Raw genomic sequence first — 26,919 nt, 5'->3', positions numbered from 1 at the left:
CATCTGGAAGTTCACGGTTCACATACTCTTAAAGCCTAGCTTGGAGAATTTTGATGGAGTAGTCATCATAGTCAACTAAAGAGTCCGAACGCATTACTTGGATGCAATCTCAAAAACGACAGAATGATCTCTGTTCGATTCCAAGGCAAACCATTCAATATCACAGTAATACAAGTCTATGCCCCAACCACTAATGCTGAAGAAGCTGAAGTTGAATGGTTCTAAGAAGACCTACATGACCTTCCAGAACTAACACCAAAAAAAGATGTCCTTTTCATCACTGGGAACTGGAATGCAAAAGTAGGAAGTCAAGAGACATCTGGACTAACAGGCAAGTTTGGCCTTGGCGTACAAAATGAAGCAGGATAAAAGCTAAGTTTTGCCAAGAGAACGCACTGGTCATAGCAAACACCCTCTTCCAACAACACAAGAAATGACTCTACACATGGACATCACCAGATGACCAACACCAAAATCAGACTGATTATATTCTTTGCAGCCGAAGATGGAAAAGCTCTATACAGTCAGCAAAAACAAGACTGGGAGCTGACTGTGACTCAGATCATGAACTCCTTGTTGCCAAATTCAGACTTAAATTGAAGAAAGCAGGGAAAACCACTAGACCATTCAAGTCTGACCTAAATCAAATTCCTTATGATTATACTGAGGAAGTGACAAATAGATTCAAGGTATTAGATCTGATAGACAAAGTGCCTGAATAACTATGGATGGAGGTTCGTGACATTGTACAAGAGATCATCCCCAAGAACAAGAAGTGCAAAAAGGCAAAATGGTTGTCTGAGGACGCCTTATAAATAGCTGAGAAAAGAAGAGAAGCAAAAGGCAAAGGAAAAAAGGAAAGATATACCCATTTGAATGCAGAGTTCCAAAGAACAGCAAGGAGAGATTTAAAAAAGCCTTCCTAGTGATTAATGCAAAGAAATAGAGGAAAACAATAGAATGGGAAACACTAGAGATCTCTTCAAGAAAATTGGAAATACCAAGGGAAATTTTCATGCAAAGATGGGCACGATAAAGGACAGAAATGGTATGAACCTAACAAAAGCAGAAGATACTAAGAAGACACGGCAAGAATACACAGAAGAACTATACAAAAAAGATCTTCATGACCCAGATAACCACAATGGTGTGGTCACTCACCTAGAGCCAGATATCCTGGAATGCGAAGTCAAGTGGGCCATAGGAAGCATCACTACAAACAAAGCTAGTAGAGGTGATGGAATTCCAGTTGAGCTATTTCAAATCCTAAAAGATAATGCTGTGAAACTGCTGCACTCAATAAAGCAAATTTGGAAAGCTCAGCTGTGGCCAAAGGACTGGAAAAGGTCAGTCTACACTCCAATCCCAAAGAAAGGCAATGCCAAAGAATGCTCAAACTATCGCACAACTGCACTCATTTCACATGGTAGCAAAGCAATGTGCTAGAAGTTAGGATAAATGTAAATTGACTATTTTACATAAGTCTATTAGTCTGATGCATTGACTCTTTTATCCTTATTGTGCAGCCCCCTCGAGGAGGAGTTATGATCTAATGGGTTTACTGTGTATACAGCTCCATCCCATCTGATCCAAACACGACAAGTGCCTCCTTCACAAGAGCACCCTCCGTGGCTAAACACTCATGCTTTATTTTCTCCAACAACTCCTATAAACTCTATATATAGCGCAGGATTTAAACAGACTACTCAGAACCATAACAAATAGCTGTGCTGATTCATCATTAAAATGTATAGGGAGATGAGCAAAAATATTACCAGATTGGGGAAATATAAAAAGAAATAAAAAATGATTGCCGTCACTGGAAAATAAATTAGAATTACACTTTTGAACATCATGTTGGTGATAGGTATTAAAATAAGCAACATGTATAATCTGACCCACTGTTAACTACTCTTATTTATCCTATGGAAAATAAGGCCCAAAGATATGAAAATGAATATTCTATGTGCTTTTGTCCATAGTGCTTTTCAGGTCTACTATATCCTTCTACTTTTCTGTCTATTCATTCTATTAATTTTTGAGAGTTTGACATTGAAGCTCCAAGTAAAAATCTTAGTTTACCTAATTAATTTGGAATTCCCTTCCCAAATGTCATTAATTGGTTGCAAAGTAAATTATGATAGTCATATGATAGACTACAATGTAGTAACTAAGCTACTTCCAAGTTATGTTATATTAGGTATATTAACCTCTCTGGACCTCTATTCCTTATTTATAGTTGAGGAATAATAATAATATATCAGAGTTGGTTAACAGGATTAAGAAGAGCTAATATTTGAAAGGGCATAGAACAGAACCTGGCACATGTGCTTTTTCTCTTTCTTTTCTATTTTTTAAATTATGAAAGTATAACATTTACAGGAGACTTAAAAATTACAGAATAAGAAAAAAATTACAGAACAAAATTACACAGTTACATTATATATTAGAATTATTTTTTAAGTAAATAAGATTTTAAATTGGATCTTCAATATCAAACTCTCAAAAATTAATAGAATGAACAGACAGAAAAATAGAAGGATATAGTAGACCTGAAAAGCACTACGGACCAATTCAACATAATTAAAATTTATACAATTTTCACAGCTCTCTTCTGATGCGTTCCTGATCATGGTGCAGGGGCAGCTCAAGTTCCAGGCGCAAAAGCCAGCGAAGAGCAAGGTGGCGGCGGCGGCCTCAGCACGTAACCGGGCCCGAGGAAGGGCGGTTGCGTTATCGCATCCAAGAAGGCACGCGTTGTACAGCAGCAGCAGCTCAAGAAGAAACTGGAGGCTGTTGGGATCCGGAAGAAGATTGAACATGACGTGGTGATGAAAGCCAGCACCAGCCTGCCCAAAAAGCTGGTGCTTTTGAAGGCCAGCACCAAGAAGGAGGCCTCCGCCTCCACCAAGATGCATGCCTAAGGATGCGCCCCAGCAGGGACCATCACTGCAGCCCCCTCCTCTGTGCTCAGGCCTGTACGGGTAACCCCATGGGAAAGAGGAATTGTGCTCTCCAAAGACTTGAACTGCACCTCGAACTTGACCAGGGATCTGGCCCATGAGCTGATGAGTAGGAGGTCAAAAGCACACAGACTGGCTGGTTTTCCAGGTGCCGAGGTCTCAGCACAGGCCAAGGTCAGGGGGATGTATTCACCAACTTCCTGTGTTCCCACTACCCCCTCCCTCACCCTGTCTGGATAACTTGGAGCGAGGCACCTGACTTTGTCCTTCCTTCCAGGGTCACATGCTCCTGTGAGCAGGCCATGCTGGGGCATCGGGCCAGGGGCCTGGACTGCCCGGCCAGCCCCAGTTTACACACGAGCCACGCGCCCAGGAGCCATGCTCCTGCACCTCCAGCCTGGGGGCTGGGGGAGAGTCTTTTCTTTCTTCCTACCTGGGGTGACTTGCCTGCTTGCCCTCCATGGATATCCCTGTGTCTTCCCGTCTGCCGGGGACAAGCCAGACAGCCTAGGGAGCCACTTTCCCATCCGCAGGACAGACAGTGACACCACCTTGTAGAGTCAAAATGCTGATTAAACCAGAAGCACTTTCAAAAAAAAAAAAATTTTTTTTTCACACAAAAGCAGGACACCAATTCTATTCAAGTTCCCAAAGACCATAGAGCAGGAGACACTGGAACATACGCAGGGATATAAAACAAGGTGCAAAAGTTTCACAGTCCAAAAGTACTGAAATCACACAGATTGTTCCCTTATCACTGCAGTATTCTGGCATATGTGTTTTTAACACAACAATTAAAGGTACTGTTAAAATGAATGCAGTATTATTCATAAGCACTTGCTCTTCTATTAGTAGAATTTTCCAGCAAAGAATATTGGAGTGGGTTGCCACTTCCTACTCCAGTGGATCTTCCCTTGACCCACGGATCAAACCCTCTTCTCTGTGTCTCCTGCACTGGCAAGCAGATTTTTGACCACTAGCAACACCTGGTAAGCCACTGTTAAAATGAATGCATCATTATCCATAAGCACTGACGTGGAATAGTGCCTAGAACTTAAAAGAAGGATGTTGAATATTATTGCTATATCTGAAATTTTGAAACAAAAAATTATGTATAGTATAACGTCTACAAAGTCAAAACATACTGATTTTTCTCTCCCAAATCTGCTCTGTCCCATAATTTTCTTAGGCAAAAATCTTGCAACAATACTTTTGCTCTTCTCTTTTATCACATTACATTCCATCAGCAAATTCTGTCCATTTTGCCTTCAGAACAATTCTGTCCATTTTGCCTTCAGAACAAATCGTGAATCTGACAACCTTTTACCATTTCTATTACCCCCACTTTGATCTAAGACATCATCCCATGCCTGGATTATTACTACTACTATCTTCTGATAGTATCCCTGCTCTAGTCTTTGCTCCTCTGTATTCTTAAATTTGTGGCCTGGAGTCAGATACTGACTGCTCAAAACCCTTCAACAACTTACTGTGACAGAACAAAAGAAAGTAAAGAAGAGGGAGGGAGCCTGTATTATGGCCCGCAAGACCCTTCAGGATCAGATGTATCATGCCACACCACTTTTGCTCCCACGGAGAATTACCATCTCCTGACCCAACTGTTAGAGACTGATTGTGTCCTGCCCAAATTCATATGCTGAACCCCTAGTCAATGTAACTGTGCTTGTAGACAGGACTTAAAAAGGCAATTAAGGAGAATTCACTGGTGGTTCAGTGGCTAGGACTCAGCACTTTCACTCCTCGGGCTTGGGTTCAATTCCTGGTAGAATTAAAATCCTGCAAGCCACACAGTACGGACAAACAAATAAAAATAAAATAAAAAGGTAATGAAGGTTAAATGAAATCATAAAGATGGGGTCCTAATTGAATTGGACTGATGTCCATTCTTAAGAAGAGGAAGAGGTAACAGAATTCTTTCTCCCTACACACACACACAGAGAAAAGGTAACACACAGAGATGGTGACCATCTATAAGCAAGAGATAGTGGTCTCAGAAGAAACCAAACCTGTCAGAACTTTCCAGCCTTTAGAACTGTCAGAGGGGATTTTCTTAGTGGTCCAGTGGCTAAGACTCTGCGCTTCCAACACAGGGGGCCCAGGTTCGATCCCTGGTCAGAGAACTGGATCCCACATGCCACAACTAAGAGTTCGTGTGCCTCAACTAAACATCCTGTATGCCACAACTAACTATCTCACATGACACAGTGAAGATTGAAGATCTTGTATGCCACAACTAAGACCTGACACAGTCAAGACTGTGATACTTTTAGCACTAAAGCAGAGCTAGTTGTTTTTTCCTAGTTTCATGTTGGCTTATTTTAACGGAAGTAGTTACGTTTGTTGTAAGGTGTGTATGTAACCTGTGTTAACTTTGTGGTCTGAAGTGTTTAGCTATCAAGTGGATTCTTTAGTAGACCAAAATTTTCTGTCACTGAAGTGTTCTGAAGTATATACCGTGATGTTTAAAAGAAACACTTGTTAAAGCAAGTTTTCATCTTCTGGGTTATACTTTTTAAAACTTCCATCCCCTGTAGTTATGACTGCATGTGCCAGGCCTCTAGAAGTTAGTGTGTTAAGCTGAACCAACTTGATTGGAGTCGCTGTCCATACATAGGGCTTGTTTTCCAAAGAAAAATATTGTTTAGAGTAGCAAACTTATAAGCCTGCTCAGGCATGTTGTAAAGCCGCTGGAAAAGTAACTTGGAGCAAGTTTTGTGAATGGAAATGTAGTGCTCAAGTCACATTCTGCTTTAAAAAGTTGTAACAAATACAGATGACTTAAAAAAAAAAAAAAGGAAGAAAGAAAAATTAAAAAAAAAAAAAGAAGTGTACAAAAATTCTGCAATGTAAGCCACCTAGTCTGTGGTATTTTGTTATGGCAGCCCTAGCAGATTAATAATACAATAATACAATTAATAATTAATAATACAAGACTAAACATCATTAAGATAACCATGGAGAGGAGCTTTCTTACAAGATGTTTATCAAGTGACTTGGGACAGAGAGCTGGGCTCGAAGCTTATAGAAACAAGTCCTGTTTATAGCAGCTTGCTAGATGATACTGGTTTGGGTTGCTTGTTGTAATGTACTACTTAATAGCAAGAATGTGGAAATGGAAACATAAAGCCCCAAAATACCACTAATTGCCAGAAATTTCCTCTACTTACCTAAATGAGCGTGATCATTATTCAAAATGGCTGAGGCTTATTTACAAAAATTTCTTAAATTTCTGTTAATCACTCTGTCCCCTTAAAGCATTTTGGATTGTTTCTATTGATAATTACTTAACCTTTCCACTCACAGCTTTTTAAGTCATTAAACTTACATTTCACTTATTTTCATTTAGCATCATATTCTTACTTTTGACTCAGAAATAAACTTCATAAACTTTCAACCCATTCTCTTATCAACCCTTTCACATTATATTTACTAATCTCATAGAAATTGTCTACATATGTATTATTTTTTAGCAACCCTATATGACATAAAACAAGGCATTTAGTATATGCAAACTACACACAGTTACATGTGACTTGCCTCTTAAAGTGAAGTGAAAGCCGCTCAGACATGTCCAACTCTTTGAGACCCCATGAACTGTACAATCCAAGGAATTCTCCAGGCCAGAATACTGGTATGGGTAGCCTTTTCCTTCTCCAGGGGGTGTTCCCAAACCAGGGATTGAACCCAGGTCTCCTGCATTGCAGGCAGATTCTTTTCCAGCTGAGCCACAAGGGAAGCCCAAGAATACCGGAATGGGTAGCCTATTCCTTCTTCAGCAGATCTTCCTGACCCAGGAATTCAACTGGGGTATCCTGCATTTCAGGCAGATTCTCTACTAACTGAGCTATCAGGGACTTGCCTCTTACTGTTATTTTTTTAATAGATTCTGTTTTTTAGAGCAGTTTTAGGCTCACAGCAAAACCAAGAGAAAAGTACAGTTTTTCACATATCTCTACCCCACACACCCAGACCTTCCCCTCCTATCTACATCCGACACCTTTGTGGTACATATATGACAGTCAATGAACCTACCTGACACATCATAATTACCCAAACCAAAGTTTACCAAAAACCCAAAGTCTACCTCAGGATTAAGTCTTGGTACTGAATATTCTATAAATATGGACAAATATATAATGACATGTATCCACCATTATGGGGTTTCCCAGGTGGCTCAGTGGTAAAGAATTCACCTGCCAATGCAGGAGACATAGGAGATGCGGGTTCAATCCCTGGGTTGGGAAGATCCCCTGGAGGAGGAAATGGCAACCCACTCTAGTATTCTTCTCTGTAAAATCCCATGGACAGAGGAACCTGGCGGGCTGCAGTCTGTGGGGTCATGAAGAGTCAGACATGACTGAGCAACTGAGCATGCATACATGCACATCCACCATTATTAAAGTTTCATACAGAGTAGTTTCACTGCCTTAAAAATCCTCTATTCATCTCTGCCTTCCTCCTTCTCACTATCCATTTCATCCTTCAAATCTTTTAATGTATGTAGCCGTTTTAGATTGGCTTCTTTTACTCTGTAATATCTATTAGTGGTTCCTCCATGTGTTTTCACGTCTTAATATATCACTGCTTTTCAGCACTGAATAATATTCCACTGTATGGATGCACCACAGTACATTCCTAGTATTTTCATAAGTCGGCAATCTTAAAACTATAACTCTAAACACTCATCATCTCACCTAAGCACGAAAGTTAATTTTCTTAAAATACAAAGATATTTTCAGTTAGTACTGCTGCAGATTACAGGCTTTTATGCTGACAGATGATTTTCATATTTTCAGTTTTTAATACAAAATAAATTACAAGTACACTTAAACAAACTTCTCACTCACCTTTTTGTACATATCTATTTTACCTGATACGCTATTTAACACAACCAGTTTTATTTCTTAAAGCAGAAAAAAGATCCAGGGGAAAAGTAGAACATATTCACCTAAAAATGTAAATTGACTGTATTTTATATCAGCCAATTGGGGACAACAGAGGATGAGATGGCTGGATGGCATCACCAACTCGATGGACATGGCTTTGGGTAGACTCTGGGAGTTGGTGATGGACAGGGAGGCCTAGCGTGCTGCGATTCATGGGGTCGCAAAGAGTCGGACACAACTGAGAGACTGAACTGAACTGAATTAGTCTGATACATTCACTATTGTACCCTGATTTTGTCTCTCATCTATAACTGCTTTTTAAGAACATTCCATCCAAAAGCTCCAAAAACTGTGCAGTCCTCTTTGGGGAGGAGTTATGATGCATTTCAAATGTACATGAAACATCCTCCAAAACAGATCACACGCTAGGCCACAAAACAAGTCTCAATAAATTTAAGAATACTGATATCATATCAAGCACCTTTTCAAACCACAACGCTACAAGACTTGAAATCAACCACATGAAAAAACTACAAAAAAATGGATATATAGAAAGTAAACATGCTACTAAGCAACCAATGGGTCAAATGAAAAAAATCAAAGAGGAAGTCAAAAAATACCTTACAACAAATGAAAATGGAAACATAATGTTCCAAAATCTACAGAACACATCAAAAGCCGTTCTAAGAGGGAAATTCAAGAAACAAGAAAAATCTCAAATAAACCATCTAACCTTACACCTAAAGGAACTAGAAAAAGAAAAACGAAACCCAATGTTAACAGAAAGAAGGAAATTAATCAAGATTAGAGTGGCAATAAGTGAAATAGCTGCTGCTAAGTCACTTCAGTCATGTCTAACTCTGTGTGACCCCACAGACGTCAGCCCACCAGGCTCCCCAATCCCTGGGATTCTCCAGGCAAGAACACTGGAGTGGGTTGCCATTTCCTTCTCCAATGCATGAAAGTGAAAAATGAAAGTGAAGTCGCTCAGTCGTGTCCAACTCTTAACAACCCCATGGACTGCAGCCCACCAAGCTCCTCCATCCATGGGACTTTGCAGGCAAGAGTACTGGAGTGGGGTACAGGAGAAGGTACTGCCTTCTCCTAAGTGAAACAGAGTCTTAACAAAATAGAAAAAAAAGATAACCTTAATAAATCTTTAGTCAAACTCCAGAATAAAAAGAGGGTCCAAATAAAATCAGAAATGAAAGAGAAGTTACAACAGATTCCACAGAAAGGCAAACAGTCAAAAGTGACTACTACAAACAATTATACGCCAACAAATTAGGCAATTTATAAGAAAGAGATAAACTCCTAGAAACAAACAATCTTCCAAGACTAAATCAGGAAAAATTAGGAAATTTGAACAGATTACTAGCAGAGAAATTGAATCAGTAATAAATAAAGGAAAAACTTTCAACAAACAAAAGGTCAGAAGCAGAAGACTACCAGGGAGAATTTTACCAAACATTTAAAGAAGAGTTAATACCTATCTTTCTCAAACTACTGTAAAAAATTAAAGAGAAAGGAATATGCTTAAACCCATGAGGCCAGGGTTACTCTGATACCAAAACAAACAAAGACACCACACACAAAATATTAAAATTACAGACCAATATCCCTGATGAACAATAGATGCAAAAATCCCCAACAAAATATTAGCAAACAAAATTCTACAAGACAACAAAAGAATCATGCACAACGCTCAAGTGGGATTTTTCCCAGGGATACAAGGATGGTTCAATATGAGCAAATGTGGTATATCATTCAATATACCATGTTAACAAAAATCAAGAATAAAAGCACATGATCACACAATTCACAAGATGCAGGAAAACAGGAAAAGCATGACAAAATTCATCCAGTTATGATAAAAAGAAAACCTCTCAACAAAATGGGAACAGAAGAAATGTACCTCAACAAAACAGTGGCCATATATGACAAAGTCATAGCTAACATCATCAGTTCCGTTCAGTTGCTCAGTCATGTGCAACTCTGTGACCCCATGGACTGCAGCACGCCAGGCTTCCCTGTCCATCACCAACTCCCAGAGCTTACTCAAACTCATGTCCGTTCAGTTGGTGATGCCATCCAACCATCTCATCCTCTCTTGTCCACTTCTCCTCCCACCTTCAATCTTTCCTAGCATCAGGGTCTTTTCCAATGAGTCAGTTCTTCACATAAGGAGGCCAAAGTATTGGAGTCCAATGAATATTCAGGACTGATTTCCTTTAATATTGACTGGTTGGATCTCCTTGCTAACATCATACTTGACAGTAAAAACCTAAAGCTTTTCCTCTGAGATCAGGAACAAGACAAGAACATCCATTCTCACCATTTTTTTTTTCCTTTGGCTGTGCTGTGCAACATGCAGGATCCTAGTTTCCTGATCAGGGATCAAACCTGCGCCCCCCTTCAGTGGAAGCACAGAGTCTTAACCACTGGACTGCCAGGAAGTCCCTACTTTCACCATTTTTATTCAACACAGTACTGGAAGTCCTGGCCACAAATCAGACAAGAAATAAAAGGCATTCAAACTGGAAAAGTAGTAAAACTATAGCTATTTGCAGATGGCACAATACTATCTATAGAAGACTCTACCACAAAACTATGAGATTAAATGAATTCAGTAAAGCTGCATGACACAAAACTAATATACAGGAATTTGCTGCATTTCTATACACTAACAATGAAATATTAGAAGGAGAAATTCAGGAAACAATCCTACCAAAAAGAATAAAATATCCAGGGATAAATATAACCAAGGAAATGAAAGACCAGTACTCTAAACACTATCGTGGGCTAGAAGAATTAGTATGGTTAAAATTTCACACCATCCAAAGCAGTCTACAGATTCAGTTCAATCTCTATCAAAATACCCATAGTGTTCTTCACATGCACGCATGCTCAGTCATGTCTGACTCTTGGTGACCCCATGGACTGTAGCCCACCAGGCTCCTCTGTCCATGGGAACTTCCAGGCAAGAATACTTATGTGAGTTGCCATTTCCTACTCCAGGAGATCTTCCCAACCCAGGAATTGAACCCAAGTTTCCTGTGTCTCCTGCACTGCAGGAGATTCTTTACCTGTTGAGCAGTCTAGGACAAATAATCCTAAAGCTTTTATGGAAGCACAGAATATCTCAAAAAACCAAAGCAATCTTGACAAAGAACAACACTAAGGTAAAACGTTCCCTGACTTCAAACTATATAACAAAGCTACAGTAATCAAAACAGTATGGTACTTACACAAAAACAAACACATGTATCAATGGAACAGAATAAAAGCCCAGAAATGAATCAATACTTATACGGTTAATTAATCTATGATAAAGGAGGCAAGAATATACACTGGGAGAAAGACAGTCTCTTCAATAAACAACACTGGGAAAACTGGACAGCTACATGTAAAAGAATGAAACTGGACCATTTTCTTACCTTATATATAAAAACAAACTCAAAACGGACCGAAGACTAAAATGTAAAACCTGAAACAAAAAACTCCTAGAAGAAAACATAGGCAGTATGCACTTTGACATTGGTCTTAGTAATTTTTTTTTTAATCTATCTCTTCAGGCAAAGGCAATAAAAGCACGAATAAATGAGTAGGGACATATCCAGCTAAAAAACTTATGCAAAGCAAATGAAGCCATCAACAAAACAAAAAGGTAAGCTACTAGATGGAAGAAGATATTTGCAAACGATATGTTGGATAGGGGTTAATATCCAAAACACATAAAGAATTCATATAACACAATTATTAAAAAAAAATAAACAATCTGATTAAAAAATAAGCAGAAGACCTGAACATTTTTCTGAAGAAGACATACTGATGGTCAGCAAGCACATGAAAAGATGCTCATCATAACTAATTATCACAGAAATGCAAGTCAAAACCACAATGAGACATTATCTCATACCTGTGAGAATGACTATTATCAAAAAGACAAGAAATAACAAGTATTGGAAAGAATGTGGAGAAAAGAGAACACTTGTGCACTATTGGTGGGAATGTTAAATTTCTACAGCCACTATAGAAAACAGTATGGAGATTCCTTAAAAAATAAAAAACAGAACCATCATACAATCCAAGAATTCACTTCTGGGTATTTATCCAAAGAAAATAAAAACACTAATTCAAAAATATATATGTACCATAGCAGCATTATATACAATAGCTAAGATACAGAAGCAACCTACGTGTCCATTGACAGATGAATAGATAAAGAAGATACGGAGGCTTCCCTGGGGGCTCAGTTGTAAAGAATCTGCCTGTCAATGCAAGAGACACAGATTTGATTCTTGGTCCAGAAAGATATCACACACTGAAGAGCAACTAAGCCCATGCACCACAACTCCTGAGCCTGTGCTCTAGAGCCTGTGCTCAGGAGCTATAACTACTGAGCCTATGTGCTGCAACTACTGAAGCCCACACACCCTAGGGCCCATGCTCCACAACAAGAGAAGTCACCACAAATAGGAGCCTGTGCACCACAACTGGAGAATAGCCTCTACTCTCCACAATTAGAAAAAAGCCCACGCAGCAATAAAGACACAGCACAGCCATAAATAAATAAAACTTTTTTGAAGATGTGATTTTGTACACACACACACACACACAGTAGAATACTGTCCAGCCATAGAAAAAGTGAAATCTTACCCTTTCAGACAACATGCATGAACCTGAGAGAATATCACCCTAAGTGAAATAGATAAAGACAAGTATCTGATGATCTCACTTATTTGTGAGATTAAAAAAAGAAATAGAACAAAATACATAGACTCAGAAAACAAACTACTGCTTGCCAGAGGGAAGAGATTTTTGTGATATATAAAAATTGTCAAATCATTATATTGTAACCAATGTAATATTTTAAGTCAATTATACTTCAAAATAAATGAATTGTAATCAGTTTCTCTAGCATTAAGTATCATCCTCCTCTCCACTCCAGTAGGACTACTTAAGAGTCTACTTATTTGAGGCACTTAAATTGTTTCTCTAGGCCATTAAAATTAAATAAGTTTTTTCTTTTGTATAGTTACAACCAGATGTATTTATTATACAAATCAAAACAAAAACACTAATTTATTACCTGCTACCTTAGACAACCATATTCAAAAGAATATGATTCAAAGACAGTACAAATATTGAGATGTCTACTTCCCCATTTATGAACTTAGTAACTAAACAAGTCAGGATGCCAATGAGAATCTCAAGGAATATCTTCTTTCAACTACACAAAACTAGGTAGAACTTCAGACAGCCAAAAAAGACTTTTGATTGCTTCTAGTTCTGAGACTGAGAGCCAACTGTCTGTTTAGCATGATAAACAGACAATTAAAGGTAGGAGGGTAGTCATAAAATATATTATATCCATATGGAATATTATTCACCCTTAAAAAGGAGTTAAATAACAATAACACTACAGTGTGGATGAACTTTATGCTAAGTGAAAGAAACTCATAAAAGACCATATATTATATGATTTCACTTACATGAAATGTACAGAATAGGCAACTTCATAGAGATCACAGTACCATAGATACTACAGTACATTACTAGAGGCTAGGGGAAAACCAGAAATAATGAGTACTATAAGGTATGATCTTCCTTTTGGAATGATGAAAATGTTCTGGGGAATTAGATATGATGATGGTTGTACAATTTATGATTATACTAAGACCACTGAATTCTATACTCTAAAATGGTAGATTTTATGCTACATAAATTACATTTTTTTAAAGGGGCAAGGAGTGTCATTCAAAGTTTATCCTTTACCATAGGTATCAAAAAATTGTATCTCAATTTAATAGTACTTATTTTTTTTAAAGGAAAAGTTAGGGAACAAAAAAGAAAATCTCAACACTTACTGTTTGTTGAATAAATGAATGAATATCCAGCAAAAAGTTTTAAAGTGATAATAAAAATTAAACCACAGTAACTCTGAAGTTATTTAAAAATCAGATGAATAGGCAAAACACTCTCTGACATAAATCACAGCAGGATCCTCTATGACCACCTCCCAGAATATTGGAAATAAAAGCAAAAAATAAACAAACGGGACCTAATTAAACTTAAAAGCTTTTGCACAACAAAGGAAACTATAAGCAGGGTGAAAAGACAGCCCTCAGAATGGGAGAAAATAATAGCAAACGAAGCAACAGACAAAGGATTAATCTCAAAAATATACAAGCAACTCCTGCAGCTCAATTCCAGAAAAATAAATGACCCAATCAAAAAATGGGCCAAAGAACTAAACAGACACTTCTCCAAAGAAGACATACAGATGGCTAACAAACACATGAAAAGATGCTCAACATCACTCATTATCAGAGAAATGCAAACCAAAACTACAATGAGGTACCATTACATGCCAGTCAAGATGGCTGCTATCCAAAAGTCTACAAGCAATAAATGCTGGAGAGGGTGTGGAGAAATGGGAACCCTCTTACACTGTTGGTGGGAATGCAAACTAGTACAGCCGCTATGGAGAACTGTGTGTAGATTTCTTTAAAAACTGGAAATAGAACTGCCATAAAACCCAGCAATCCCACCTCTGGGCATACACACTGAGGAAACCAGATCTGAAAGAGACACATGCACCCCAATGTTCATCGCAGCACTGTTTATAATAGCCAGGACATGGAAGCAACCTAGATGCCCATCAGCAGATGAATGGATGAGGAAGCTGTGGTACATATACACCATGGAATGTTACTCAGCCATTAAAAAGAATTCATTTGAATCAGTTCTAATGAGATGGATGAAACTGGAGCCCATTATACAGAGTGAAGTAAGCCAGAAAGATAAAGACCAATACAGTATACTAACACATATATATGGAATTTAGAAAGATGGTAACGATAACCCTATATGCAAAATAGAAAAAGAGACACAGATGTATAGAACAGACTTTTGGACTCTGTGGGAGAAGGCAAAGGTGGGATGTTTCGAGAGAACAGCATCGAAACATGTATATTATCAAGGGTGAACAGATCAACAGTCCAGGTTGGATGCATGAGACAAGTGCTCAGAGCTGGTGCACTGGGAAGACCCAGAGGGACTGGGTGGAGAGGGAGGTGGGAGGGGGGATCGGGATGGGGAATATATGCAAATCCATGGTTGACTCATGTCAATGTATGGCAAAAACCACTACAATACTGTAAAGTAATTAGCCGCCAACTAATAAAAATAATTGGGGGAAAAAATCAGATGAGAGTACAAATCATAAATGCTCTATTTTCATTAAAGTTTGCTCACCTTCTCTTCCTCAGATTACTTACTCACAGTAGAAAGAATAGGCAGGCAGATGGTTGCTTAGCTTTAGGTACATCCCCTCCCTTGCCTCAATACTTGAGCAAAATCATGTACCATCTACCTAAGGCTTTTAGGCTAAAGGAAAGATTAGCCAGATATTTTTACCCAAAGCAGTTTCTCTTTTTTGTGGGATACGAGGCTAGACTACATATTTTAGCCTCTGTAAGTGGTAGAAGCAAAAGCTATGTGTGCTACTCCTAGGCCTGGCCCAGTAAAAACCTTCCATACAGAATCCTCCATGCTCTTTCCCTCTTCCTCCAAATCAATGTAGGTATGACAAACTTGGAGCAAAATTGGAAAGGGTCTGTGTCTTCAAAGGACATGTATTAGAAACAATTTAAATTTCACATGGGGAAAGAATTCCTGGGCAGTCCAAGAATTAGGATTCAACACTGCCAGTACCATGGCCTGAGTTTAACCCCTGGTTTATGGGTAATATGGCACAGCAAATAAATAAATTTCACAAGAACAAAAAATAATATAACATCTGAGTCATTATATATGTCTTTTATGGTTTGTTTGCTACAGTAACTAACTAGAGTTGCCTTAATTCATACATTAGCTCACAAGCATGCATTAAAAGTCTCTTCAAAGGCATTCTAAATTATCAAAAGTGTGTCATCCCAGGGTGCTAAAGAATAGTTTATATCTTTGTTATTCTGGATGATTTTCTGAATATTATTTTGGCCATTATTTTCTCCAACCTAACATTTCCAGCAAGTATCTTGACAGAAACTATCTATGGCTTCCCACGTTTCATGTTTTGTTTATCTGTACTATGATTGTGAAAATCAATATTATATTTTTAGATATGAGTTAACCACCAAGATCATATACAAATTAAGAATCTTTTACTCTTTTCTTAAAATACTACTTAGATCAGCACAACAGTATAGTCAATGGACTTGGCTTTCTCAAGGCCTAAGTCACATGAGATGGTATAGTGTTTAATTGAAAGTACCTTTAAATGCTGGGAAGAGCCGTATCTTCAAAGTACTGAATGCCATTAAGTAATCAGTAAGGAAATGAAAAGAGAAGTAGAAGGGATGGGAAAGTGGGAAAGAAAGGCCCATCTGGGCAAAGATGGTAGACAACCCCCAAAATCTCAAGTATCATAAAGTTAACCTATACCTATACTGTTGTATCATATCTAAAGATATGAAGAACAATCTTAAACAAGAAAAGATTGTTTCTTGTCTAATAGTTCTCGTGTGAATCCAAACTTCAAAATAATCTCAGGAAAAATCCTAAAATCATATCATTTTACTCAAACTAGCCACAAGCTGAGATTAACTTGAAATAAACAAGATTCTATTCATTCTTCCTATCCCAAAACAACAGATAACTAATCTGCCAATTTTTAAGCTGTTAATATTCAATGGGAGAAAAAATAAAACAAATCAAGGTATCAAAAAAATCAAAAAACAAAAAAGAGGAAGGGGGGAAAGATAAGAGAAGAATCAAAAGACTAATTCAAAATGTTTCCCTTAGAATAGCTAATGAAGATACTTTAGCCTCGTTTTAATTGCTCTTTCTTTCCATTCATCTTTCCAAAGAGCAAGAGGATATGATTAAGGCAGGAAGAGCCACCTGCTCTACCTGCTCAAAATCAGAGCTTACCTCCTTAGATTGATGGCCTTTGCCAAGTTTGGAACACCTTTTCCATCTGTTGTCTTCTGCCCCATCAGAATGCTGATAGGCCTATGGGGGGAAGAAAGAGAAACAGACCTGCTAGAACTCCATATCCAACTCATTATTTGCCTTCTCAAAAGGAATCATCAATTCTTACTATTCAAGGAAGGCAGATAATCCAACTGTTACTTGGCCTCAGAAGACAGACATTGGTCTTTCAGAAGCTTTCCTTGAACAATTTAGCATTAAACGTCTCAACAGGTAAGCAAGAATCAAATGCTCACTTGAGAGCAAACAAATCAGACACAACCACATCAAAACAGCAATTAAAACCTCTGCTCTGCCAATTAAGTCCTTCACCATGTCCCTAACCTTCAACAAAAGATTTTTCAAACAGATATTATATGCCACCTAGAGTCTCTTTGTAGGGAGGATCCATGTTTTCCCTCAGCACATATTCCTATGTATCATCTTCATGATCAAGAACTACATCCTCATGATCAACCAAAAACAGCAAATTCATTTCCTCTGATTTAATCTTCCAAATTTATAGAAAAACAACTTGGTATCTTCCTTACTCAATTCTTTAGTAAAGAAGAACCAAACCATTCATGTTTATTCTGTTCTCTAAGCTAAATCACCATCAATCCTTTAACTCTTACTCATAAAATTAATTTTCCATGAAACTTTATTCTAGATATTAATTATGAACTTCAACCTTAAGTTTCTCAATCAACAACATGTCTACAGAAATCAAACAATCCAAATACAGATAATAAAACATAAAACAGATCTGAAGGCCACACAGGTGTTACCTAATGAAGCAGAAGCAATAAAATGTTAATATTTGCATAAATACTATCTTGCATATCTTGTGCCAAATTGTCTGCTTCCCTCTCATGTACTCTTTTTAAAAAATCCTTATATAAGGCCTATTAAATATAGAGATATTCTTAGTATTGCAAAGAACTAGATTCAAGTTAAATGAACTATCAAAAACTTTCTATATAATAAATTTTATTTTTGTAATTTTTTAAAATCAGTAAATATAAATCTGAGACTTTAAAGCTGCCTTAACAAATATGCTTTCAACAAAAATATAAATCATCATATCTCTTTACATCATCCTAAAAATAATGTAGAAAGGGACTGCCTACTGACAAGATAAAATTAAAACAGAAGTAACTTATTACAGTATTATTGAAATTCTGAAAATATTAACATTCTTTGCCAATTGCAAAGTACAGTAAAAATGCTGATAAAGCTCTGTATTGACCTGAAGCTATTTTTTTTTTAATAACTTTAAAAAAGTGACAGAAAATATTTAGGTCCTCTCAACTATTAACTTTGGTGTGAAATTATACCTGTTAGCTGAAAAGGATTGCTTTTGTTCTGTGTTGTGGAAATTCTAATTTATCAACCACATCTCTAACAGATACTCCTTACTTTTAAATAATAATTCTCAAGTGTGAAGTATGTTTTAAGCCATTTATTCCTTTAAAATTAAAAATACGTTAATAATTTTACTGCCTTCCCATTATGTTCCATCTAATGATGTGCTAATTCTTATGACCAATAAGAAGATTTCTCTTTACAATAAGTGTTTCAGGTAAAGACTTGAAGGTATTTTATTAGACTAAAATCGATGCCAAATTTGAAAAGCAAATATGGGAGATAGAAGTGTAGAAAGGTCAGGGTGTGAAACTCTACCACAAATGTTTTCAGGTGTCAAAGCATTTTTCCATTTAATTTTAAAAAGTGGATTTTCATTCAAAGGAAGAAAGGGAAGAATAAGAGATCACTTAAGTAGCTTAAAATCACTAAATCTTGCCATCTTCTACACAATTCAAGGAAAAAGCCATCTCTTTTAAACCTGAGGGCAACAAAATTTTCCCAAGAAAAAATCAAATAAATAATAAACAGTTCTGTAACAATTCTGGGGGCTAATATGTTGTAAATAAAGATTCAAATTCATAAGTTATAAAAAATTAAATGGAGTTTGCTACTAATTCTTACTTCACCAATTCTGTACACATTAAAAATAGCCAAACACTATTAAATACCAAAAACCACTAAATGTTCATATTCTTTGACCCACTTCTGTAACTTTGCTCATGTTCTTGACCCACTTCTGAGCCACCAGGGAAGCCCAACTATATCCTAAGAAAATTACCAAAAGAGGGCAATCCAGGTGTGACAAAAATATTCACTATAATATGATTTACTACACTAGGAAAAAATGTCCAGCCAACCAATAGAAATTTTTTTACTTTTTTTTTAATTCACCTATATTTACTTTTTACCAATTCAGTATTCCTTCCTTCCAGAAAGGATTTTAGGTATCTTAACGATTCACTATATATGTATAATATTTGGACCAAGGAAAAAACAATTTAAATACACCACTCAAGTGATATAGCCCAAACCAGTTGTTATGGTTGTACTTCAAAAGTTTATTCTGAATTTCTGAGTAGCCAAGGTAAAAAACCAAAGGAGCCATTAAATAATTCTCAGAGAAAAGGAGAAAGCAAAGTTCCTCAGAGAAAACAGTAATTGTCGATAGATGGCATAGCTTTGTGATGATGGGTGTGAGCACACAATTTAAAAAATAATTATTAAACATTAAATGCATGAACATTTGCATTATAGGGGTCCCAGAAGGAGAAAAGAGAGAGAAAGGACCCAAGAAAATATTTGAAGAGATAATAGCTGAAAACTTCCCTAACATGGAAAAAGAAATAATCAACCAAATCCAGGAAGTACAGAGTCCCAGAAAGGATAAATCCAAGAAGGAACACACACATTAGTTAATCGAACTAACAAAAATTAAATATAAAGGTAAAATATTAAAAGCAACAAGGGAAAAATGACAAATTACAAGGGAACTCCTATCAGGCTACCAGATGATTTCTCAACAGAAACTCTACAAGCCAGAAGGGAATGGCATGACATATTTAAAGTGATAAAAGGGAAGAACCTACAACCAAGAATACACAGCAAGACTCTCCTTCAGATTTGATGGAGAAATCTAAAGTTTTCCAGACAAGCAAAAGTTAACAGTCAGCACCAACAAACCAGCTTTACAACAAATGCTAAAGGAACTTCTCTAGACAGAAAACAAGAGAAGGAAAAGTTCTACCTACAGAAAATAAACCCAGAACAATTAAGAAAATGGTAATAGGATCATACATATCAATAATTACCTTAAATGTAAATGGATTAAATGCACCAATCAAAAGACACATACTGGCTGAACAGATGAAAACATGTTCATATACACACTTCCATTTCCCACATCACTCTGCTTGACCCCCCCCAAATTGTATGTAATTATTTTTTATTGTTAGGTTAATCACATTCCCATTATGACTTGCAATTACAATTATCCTTCATTTTTTGTCTGGTTATTGATTATGAAAACTGACAAACATCTTCTACTATTGTGATTATGTAACTATTATTCACTTAATACCACTGTATCATTACTGGTCAACAGACTCAGAATTCTATATCCCAAAACTGCCATTTAATAGAAAAACCTGTAATCACTTTTTAAAGTCCAGATGTATATCTGAATTACCTTGGAACTTCTTGAAAAATACAAATGCCCAGGTATTGCTTTTTTTTTTTTCAGAGCTCCAGATGTGTTTTTAATGAGCAGCCATATTTAAAAACAACTGGACTATATGAGGATCTCTTACTTTTATCTAGTTTGTTTCACTTTTTCTATTTCATATTCAGTGTTCCCACTTCATTTAGTTTGTTTTCCAAGTTCTCCATCTTTCTTCTTAATGTTCTTTCTCAAGCCTTTATCTAGTATACTAGAAAGCTTCTGTATACATGTATCTTAAAAAATACGCATAATACATATATATTTTAGAAAACTTATGAATTTTTGCCTAACTCAAAAAATTATGACATTTTGATTCCACTTGTTTGACTTAGTATGAATAGAACAGAATGCTAGATTTCTAATTTTAAAAAAATAGATACATAGCAAGCAACAAAGGTTTACTGTATAGCACAGGGAACTATAGTCAAGATTTTGTATTAACCTATAATGGAAAATAATTTCAAAAATAACATACATGTATATGTACAACTGAATCACACACACATACATAAAAGAATTCTTTTTTTTTTTTTTTGAAATTTACTAATGTTTTATCTTTCTGCCAGTTTTTCTAAGTGTCCTATGGACATCTAATAATCTATGAGATACAAAATTTTAAATATATTTGTGTAGGATGTGATATTAATTAAATATAAATCTATTATATTTAAATTATTAACATTATTCAAGATGCTATTCTTATTTTTTCTGCATTTGATAAAATATTCTCAGAGAAATGTTAATATGTCTCACTATAATTATATATATTTTCTTTTCCCTATATTTTTTCTGATTTTTGCTTTATGTATCTTTCTTATTAAGGTGTCTAATGGTTTATGATGTCTATCTTCTTTGTGAATTGTACCTTTTACCATTAAAAATGCTCCTTTGTTTCATTTAAAATAAATTTTTTAAAATAATGATTAAAGATTATACAATAAGGAAAATACTTATGATAATGTTAAAGATACAAAATTATATACACACTATATAGCGATATAAAAGCATGATACATATGGAAAAGGTGAGATGGTCATACACATAACCTTTTTCCCCCACAAAATTATGATTTCCTTTACTGCAATGACCATATCATGCTGTTCTGTGACAAAACATACCTAGAGGCTGAATGCTAAGCAGACAGTAGTAGTTTAATATTTTTTAACTTACTAAACTGTCTGTACTTACTTGACTTAATCAAGATAGTATTTGGTTTATAAAAATAGAAATAATCAGTATGTAACAGAAATAATACAAAAAGTATTTTCTGATGAAGAATTCATTGCTACCACTATCAATGGCAAGGTTGACTATAGACACCTTTCATAGCTGGAGAGCGCCAAAAAGGCCTCAATCCACAACTTCCTTATACCACTCCATATATATTTCAAATTCTTTCGTAGAGCTCACAAGATGGTTAACTACCAAGAAGTGTTACTATTTTTCTCAAATAAAACAATATGCGTCCTTTTAGAAAATGCTTTATTCATGTTTCAGAAGCCAGAATATTTCTTAGGTAGATCAAATTTTTTATAAGAGAGCAACCAGAAATTTCCAAAATCAAACATGACCATGGAATTATAACAAAATTTTTGTATCATCAAAAAATTTAAAAATCATACCACAAAAACCTGATAGATTCCATAGTATTAAAAGTTGTCAAGTATGTCCTTTAATTCAGTTCCTATTTCTTGATTTTTTCTTGCTTCTCAAATAGCAAGTAACTATATAAAAATTTCCCCTTTTAACATAAGAAGTAGTCTGAAAGCAAAACTTGGACTTTCACTGAGACTGCTTTTTACAATGGGTATGTGCCCTCAAACACGTCAATCAAAACTGACAGTCTTTTAAAGTTAAAGACTCTAACATATTTATACAAACGAACATGGAAATTGGATGATATTGTTATCATATGGACTCAAAAAAATAGTACAGAAAAAACTGATCCATCCTTCCTCTCTATAGGTATCATCATGGGTAATTTCTTTGGCCTTAAACGCTTAAATGTAGATGCTCAGAACACTAAAAAACACATCTAAAAAAATGATGTTGGGTTACAATGACTCTAATAAAAATCACTACCCAGTCTTAAGATACAAAATAGTAGAATTAAGATTAAAGTCCAGATATTCTGTATCCCATTATACAAAAAAGAATTTATATACTCTGACATCCATCCATTTATACATGCTTCCATCTTTTTAAAAAACATATTCCCAGCCCCAGTTTTCCCATAAGATAGAGCACTGATGATACTTTAAAATTACCTCTTACAATCAACTTTGTTAAAAAACAAAGGGGCTTTGATTCATATTGGAGACCTGGGAAAGCAAAAACTAAAGCAGTAAAATGAAAAAGGTCAAACTATGTTTCCCTACCTATAATTTTTTTCAGATGTTTAAAATGTGGTAAAATATCTGAGAAGAAAAATTTTAGATATTCTTAGATTTCATATCATACTCACTCAGAGAAAAACAGAAGAGAGAGGAAAACAAGTAGATGGAAAAGATAAAAAGGATTCCAAAGTATCAAAGGAGAAGGGAGTAAGTTCCAAAGCATTAATAAAAGGAGACTGATGATAGCCTTAACTCATGGACCAAGGGATTATTAGTTTTGCACCTGAATGGTCAATTTTGATTAACCACAGTTTTAAGTTCTTTAACTGTTATTTAGACAAGATTTATTTCAAAAGAGCAGGAAAAAAGCAGAGGCTGACAGACATCCAGGGGGAGACATTCTTAGAATATTACATTAATAACAAAAATAAAGTTTTCCGATCAAATTTAGCTGAAGACCATATCCAATATTTGGTGAATAATTTACTCATCCCTTTCATAAAGAATTGTCGATTATTTTTAAGTGACATCATATTTTTAAAAATTGTTGTTCAGTCACCCAATTGTGTCTGACTCTTGTGACCCCATGGATTGCAGCACAACAGGCCTCCCTGTCCCTCACCATCTCCCAAGTTCATGTCCATCGCATGGTAATCATGGTAACCAGTACAGTACTTTTGAGAGAGAAATGAGGGAATGGATACCAAAGAATATGACAATTCCACAAAAGGTAGGTATGACTCATTAGACTGGATAAAATATTAATTTTTAAAGCTACTGTTATTGTTTCTTGGCCTTTTGGCTAAGATCAAGTGTAAAAGCTACTGTTATCAAGTATAAGGTAATTCTTCCTTTAATAATTTCCTATCACAGAAGCAGCTTATTTAATGCATCAAAAGATTCTAGACAGGCTGTTCCTTTCAAAGTCAAAAGAAAATTTTCTTACACAATACTCGATACTTCTCAGAAGTTAAGAGGAAAATGTACAGGTAAAAGAATTAGAGGATAGTTCTGTCCCAACTGTAGCTTTAGTGTTTTGTTCTAAAATATGTCCCTGATATGAAAACACAATCAAGTTAGGATTCATGCATAACAAAGGAACAGTACAGCACTCCAGGTGTCTACAAGCCTAAAAGACATGACACATCACTCATTTTGTCTCATTTTAGTTTTCTTCCATTACCAAATATCCACTGGCTCCCTTCTATGACATCTGCTTAAGAGCCATGTGAGTTCTCCTTGAATTCTAAAATGCTTAAAATGCAAAATCCCAATGATTCTAGGTTTAGCTCTACTGAACTCTTCCAGAGTTCTAAAAGAAGCAGTTATTACACACATTCTAAGCCTGATAAAGTTATTCTTCATAAATGCCAGTCCTTTTACAGCAGTGTCACTATATGACCATAAAGTGTGATGTGGGAAGAGTAACAGCTGGGCATCTCTTGTTCCCTAGAATTCTAAAAGTCTACAATTCTGGGAGAAAAAACTGGAGAGCAACCTGCCTGAATTAAACATGAAAATATGCCATGGTGTTTCTTTTTTGAATTTTTACTTAATTAGGTACACTTTCATTAGACAAAGGGAGGACTTGTCTATAGAATGACAAACAATCATTATTTTTGAATCAAGAATATATGAAATTATATTAATAGCCCTAAATGCCCTCAGTTTTCCATTAGAGAGCAATGAAAGAGAATTCAGTAATTTTTTATACATACTCCGAAGCTAGAGTTCCTCTTAATTTTTAAATTTCAAAGCAATACAGAAACCAATGGAACTTTGTGTTGCTGATTAAAATTTGAAGATATGATCCACATGTACACACTCCAGAATCCTGTATAATGGATACAGTATAATGTTAACTACTATTCAATGTAAACTACAAACAAAACCTGAGAGGTAAAGTGAAAAAGAGAGTCCTATAGGTATCTGACTTGGGCCATTCCTGCAGACATGGGTACGACATGAAAATGTGAACAAAAAATACTAAAATAGATCTCAGATCTCTCTCTTGAGTCTGGGGTGACAATTCCAAGCATATATTTGGAATCCTAGTCAAATGTCAGGATGAGTCATTCCACTCTTTTAACATATTTTACTTACTCTGGTCAGCATAGTTTTTGGCCTTGAGTTCAAGTTGTCTTGTTTGAGATTCTAAAGATTCCACTCTGGTCTGTAAATCTTTTTTTTCTTGTTCTTGAGAGTCTTCAAATTCAATGAATTTCTAATAAAGAAAAATATATTATTTTCATTAGATAAATGAAACTTTTTAACATTATAAACTCCCATGCTTCTTGGTATCAAGAATCACAATTAGGCATTAACTACTCAAAACAATCTCATGTTTGGTAAAGGTAAAGATGTAAAGGTCTAGGGGACTTTCCTGACAGTGCAGTGGTTGAGATTCTATACTTCCACTCAGGGAGCATGGGTTTGATCCCTGGTCAGGGGAACTAAGATCCTACATGCCTCACAACATGGCCAAAAATTTTTTTTTTTAATTAAGGTTTAAAAGTCTCCAAATATAGAAGTGAAAAGATGACAAAATAATGTTTATGAAAATGTATCTACTTCATTATAATATGCATTTCAAAGAAAATATATACATTTTAACTTAGCCTATAATATGTAAAACAGAAAAGTACAGAGTAATGAAATATCAATAAACATATACTAAATGATTCTCTGAATAATGAACAGTCTTCTAAATTACCTGAATCACGTGCTAGCATGTGCTAGAAATATCTCCATTAATCAAATTTACTAAAATCACTCTCATTATGGAGTTATCAATATATCTCTCTTCATCTTGTTTTATGAATTGTTTTATCTGCATTATTTGACAACTGACTACTCATTTCTCCTTAAAAAAATTTTCCCCCAATTTGATCTTCTCCTTGTTTTCTTCCCACTTTGCTGGTTGCTCCTTCTTGGTCTTCATTCTTCCTCTTGTCCCCACTTTCTTAACACCAGCAAGCTCAGTCCCTGAACAACTTTTTCTTCGTTGTTTCTTCTTATTACCTAGTGACCATAACGTTACATGCTAAATGAATGCTAACAACCTCCAAATTTCTAACTCAGTCTCTAGCCCAGATCTGAATTCTAGATTTGCAATGTTCAAATGCCCACTGGACTTCATCTGAATGTCTAATAAGAGCCTTAGGGCTTTCCTGGTGGTCTAGTGGATAAGAATCCAACTGCCAATGCCAGGGTTCAAGCCCTGCTCCAGGAAGATCTCACATGCTGCAGAGCAACTAAGCCCAGTGTCCTAAAGCCCTCAGGCCACAACTATTGAGGACTCCTTAGAGCTGGTGCTTCACAACAAGAGAAGCCACCACAATGACAGAAACTCATTCACTGCAACTACAGATAGCTCCCACTCTCCCTAACAAGACCCAATGCAGAGAAAAATAAATAAGTAATTAAAGAAAAAAAAAAAGGAACCTTAAATTAACATGTCAAAGCTTGCTCCTCTTGGGTCTTAACTAGCTCATTAAATTACTGTGGTCAATTGTTCAGGCCCAAAATTCTAGTTCAATCCAATCCACTGGCAAATCTACCTTCAGATTTGACCACTTCTCATCATCTTCATCACCATCCTGCTCTGTGCCACCATTATCCATTGCCTGGATAAGTACAGCAGCAGTATTTTCCAAACTGGCCTCCTACTTTCACCTGTGCCCCTTTACAATGCATTTTCCACACAGTAGTTAGGGTGACCCTTCTAAAAAAATCACATTAATGTATGCCTATGCTGAAAATACTTTCATATGTGGAAAAGATTTCATTCTTCCAAAGTCCTTAACTGTAGCCTCTGCAGGACCAATATAATCAATCATCCTCTTACTTATTTGACATCATCTTTTTTTTTTTTACATTTATTATATGCTTGTTGCTTTAAATAACTGAGATTTGGGATGGTTTGCTACACAGTAATAGTTAACTGATACAAATATATTAACAGCAATTAAAAACTTTTTATCCAGAAAAAATAACATATGCATAGAATAGGAAGTATAAAATCACTGAGATGATTGTTTTATCCCCAATTCTCTCTTCCCCTGGTGTCAGAAATGGACATTTGAATTTAATTGTTGACATTATCTTCTAATACTCTTCATTCAGATATTTAAATGGCTCACTCTGCCCTC

The 26,919-nt window shown here is 35.9% G+C and overlaps 1 protein-coding gene and 1 pseudogene across 4 annotated transcripts in view; one reads left to right on the top strand and one right to left on the bottom strand.

Annotated features, from left to right (window-relative positions):
* The window catches only part of SPAG9 (sperm associated antigen 9), a 153,034-nt gene that overhangs the window by 95,304 nt on the left and 30,811 nt on the right, over positions 1-26,919 (bottom strand). For all 4 annotated transcript variants that reach the window (XM_020914204.2, XM_020914205.2, XM_020914206.2 and 1 more), the window contains exon 2: positions 24,872-24,992. In XM_020914204.2, coding sequence (XP_020769863.1) covers positions 24,872-24,992 — 121 coding nt within the window. The remainder of the gene's footprint in view (positions 1-24,871; positions 24,993-26,919) is intronic.
* LOC110151019 (leydig cell tumor 10 kDa protein homolog pseudogene) lies at positions 2,632-2,924 on the top strand (annotated as a pseudogene).

The sequence above is a fragment of the Odocoileus virginianus genome, chromosome 17 (assembly GCF_023699985.2).
Source record: "Odocoileus virginianus isolate 20LAN1187 ecotype Illinois chromosome 17, Ovbor_1.2, whole genome shotgun sequence".
Classification (NCBI taxonomy): domain Eukaryota; kingdom Metazoa; phylum Chordata; class Mammalia; order Artiodactyla; family Cervidae; genus Odocoileus; species Odocoileus virginianus.
Note: the sequence above shows the minus strand (reverse complement) of the source record. Positions and strands in the feature narration are given on the sequence as shown.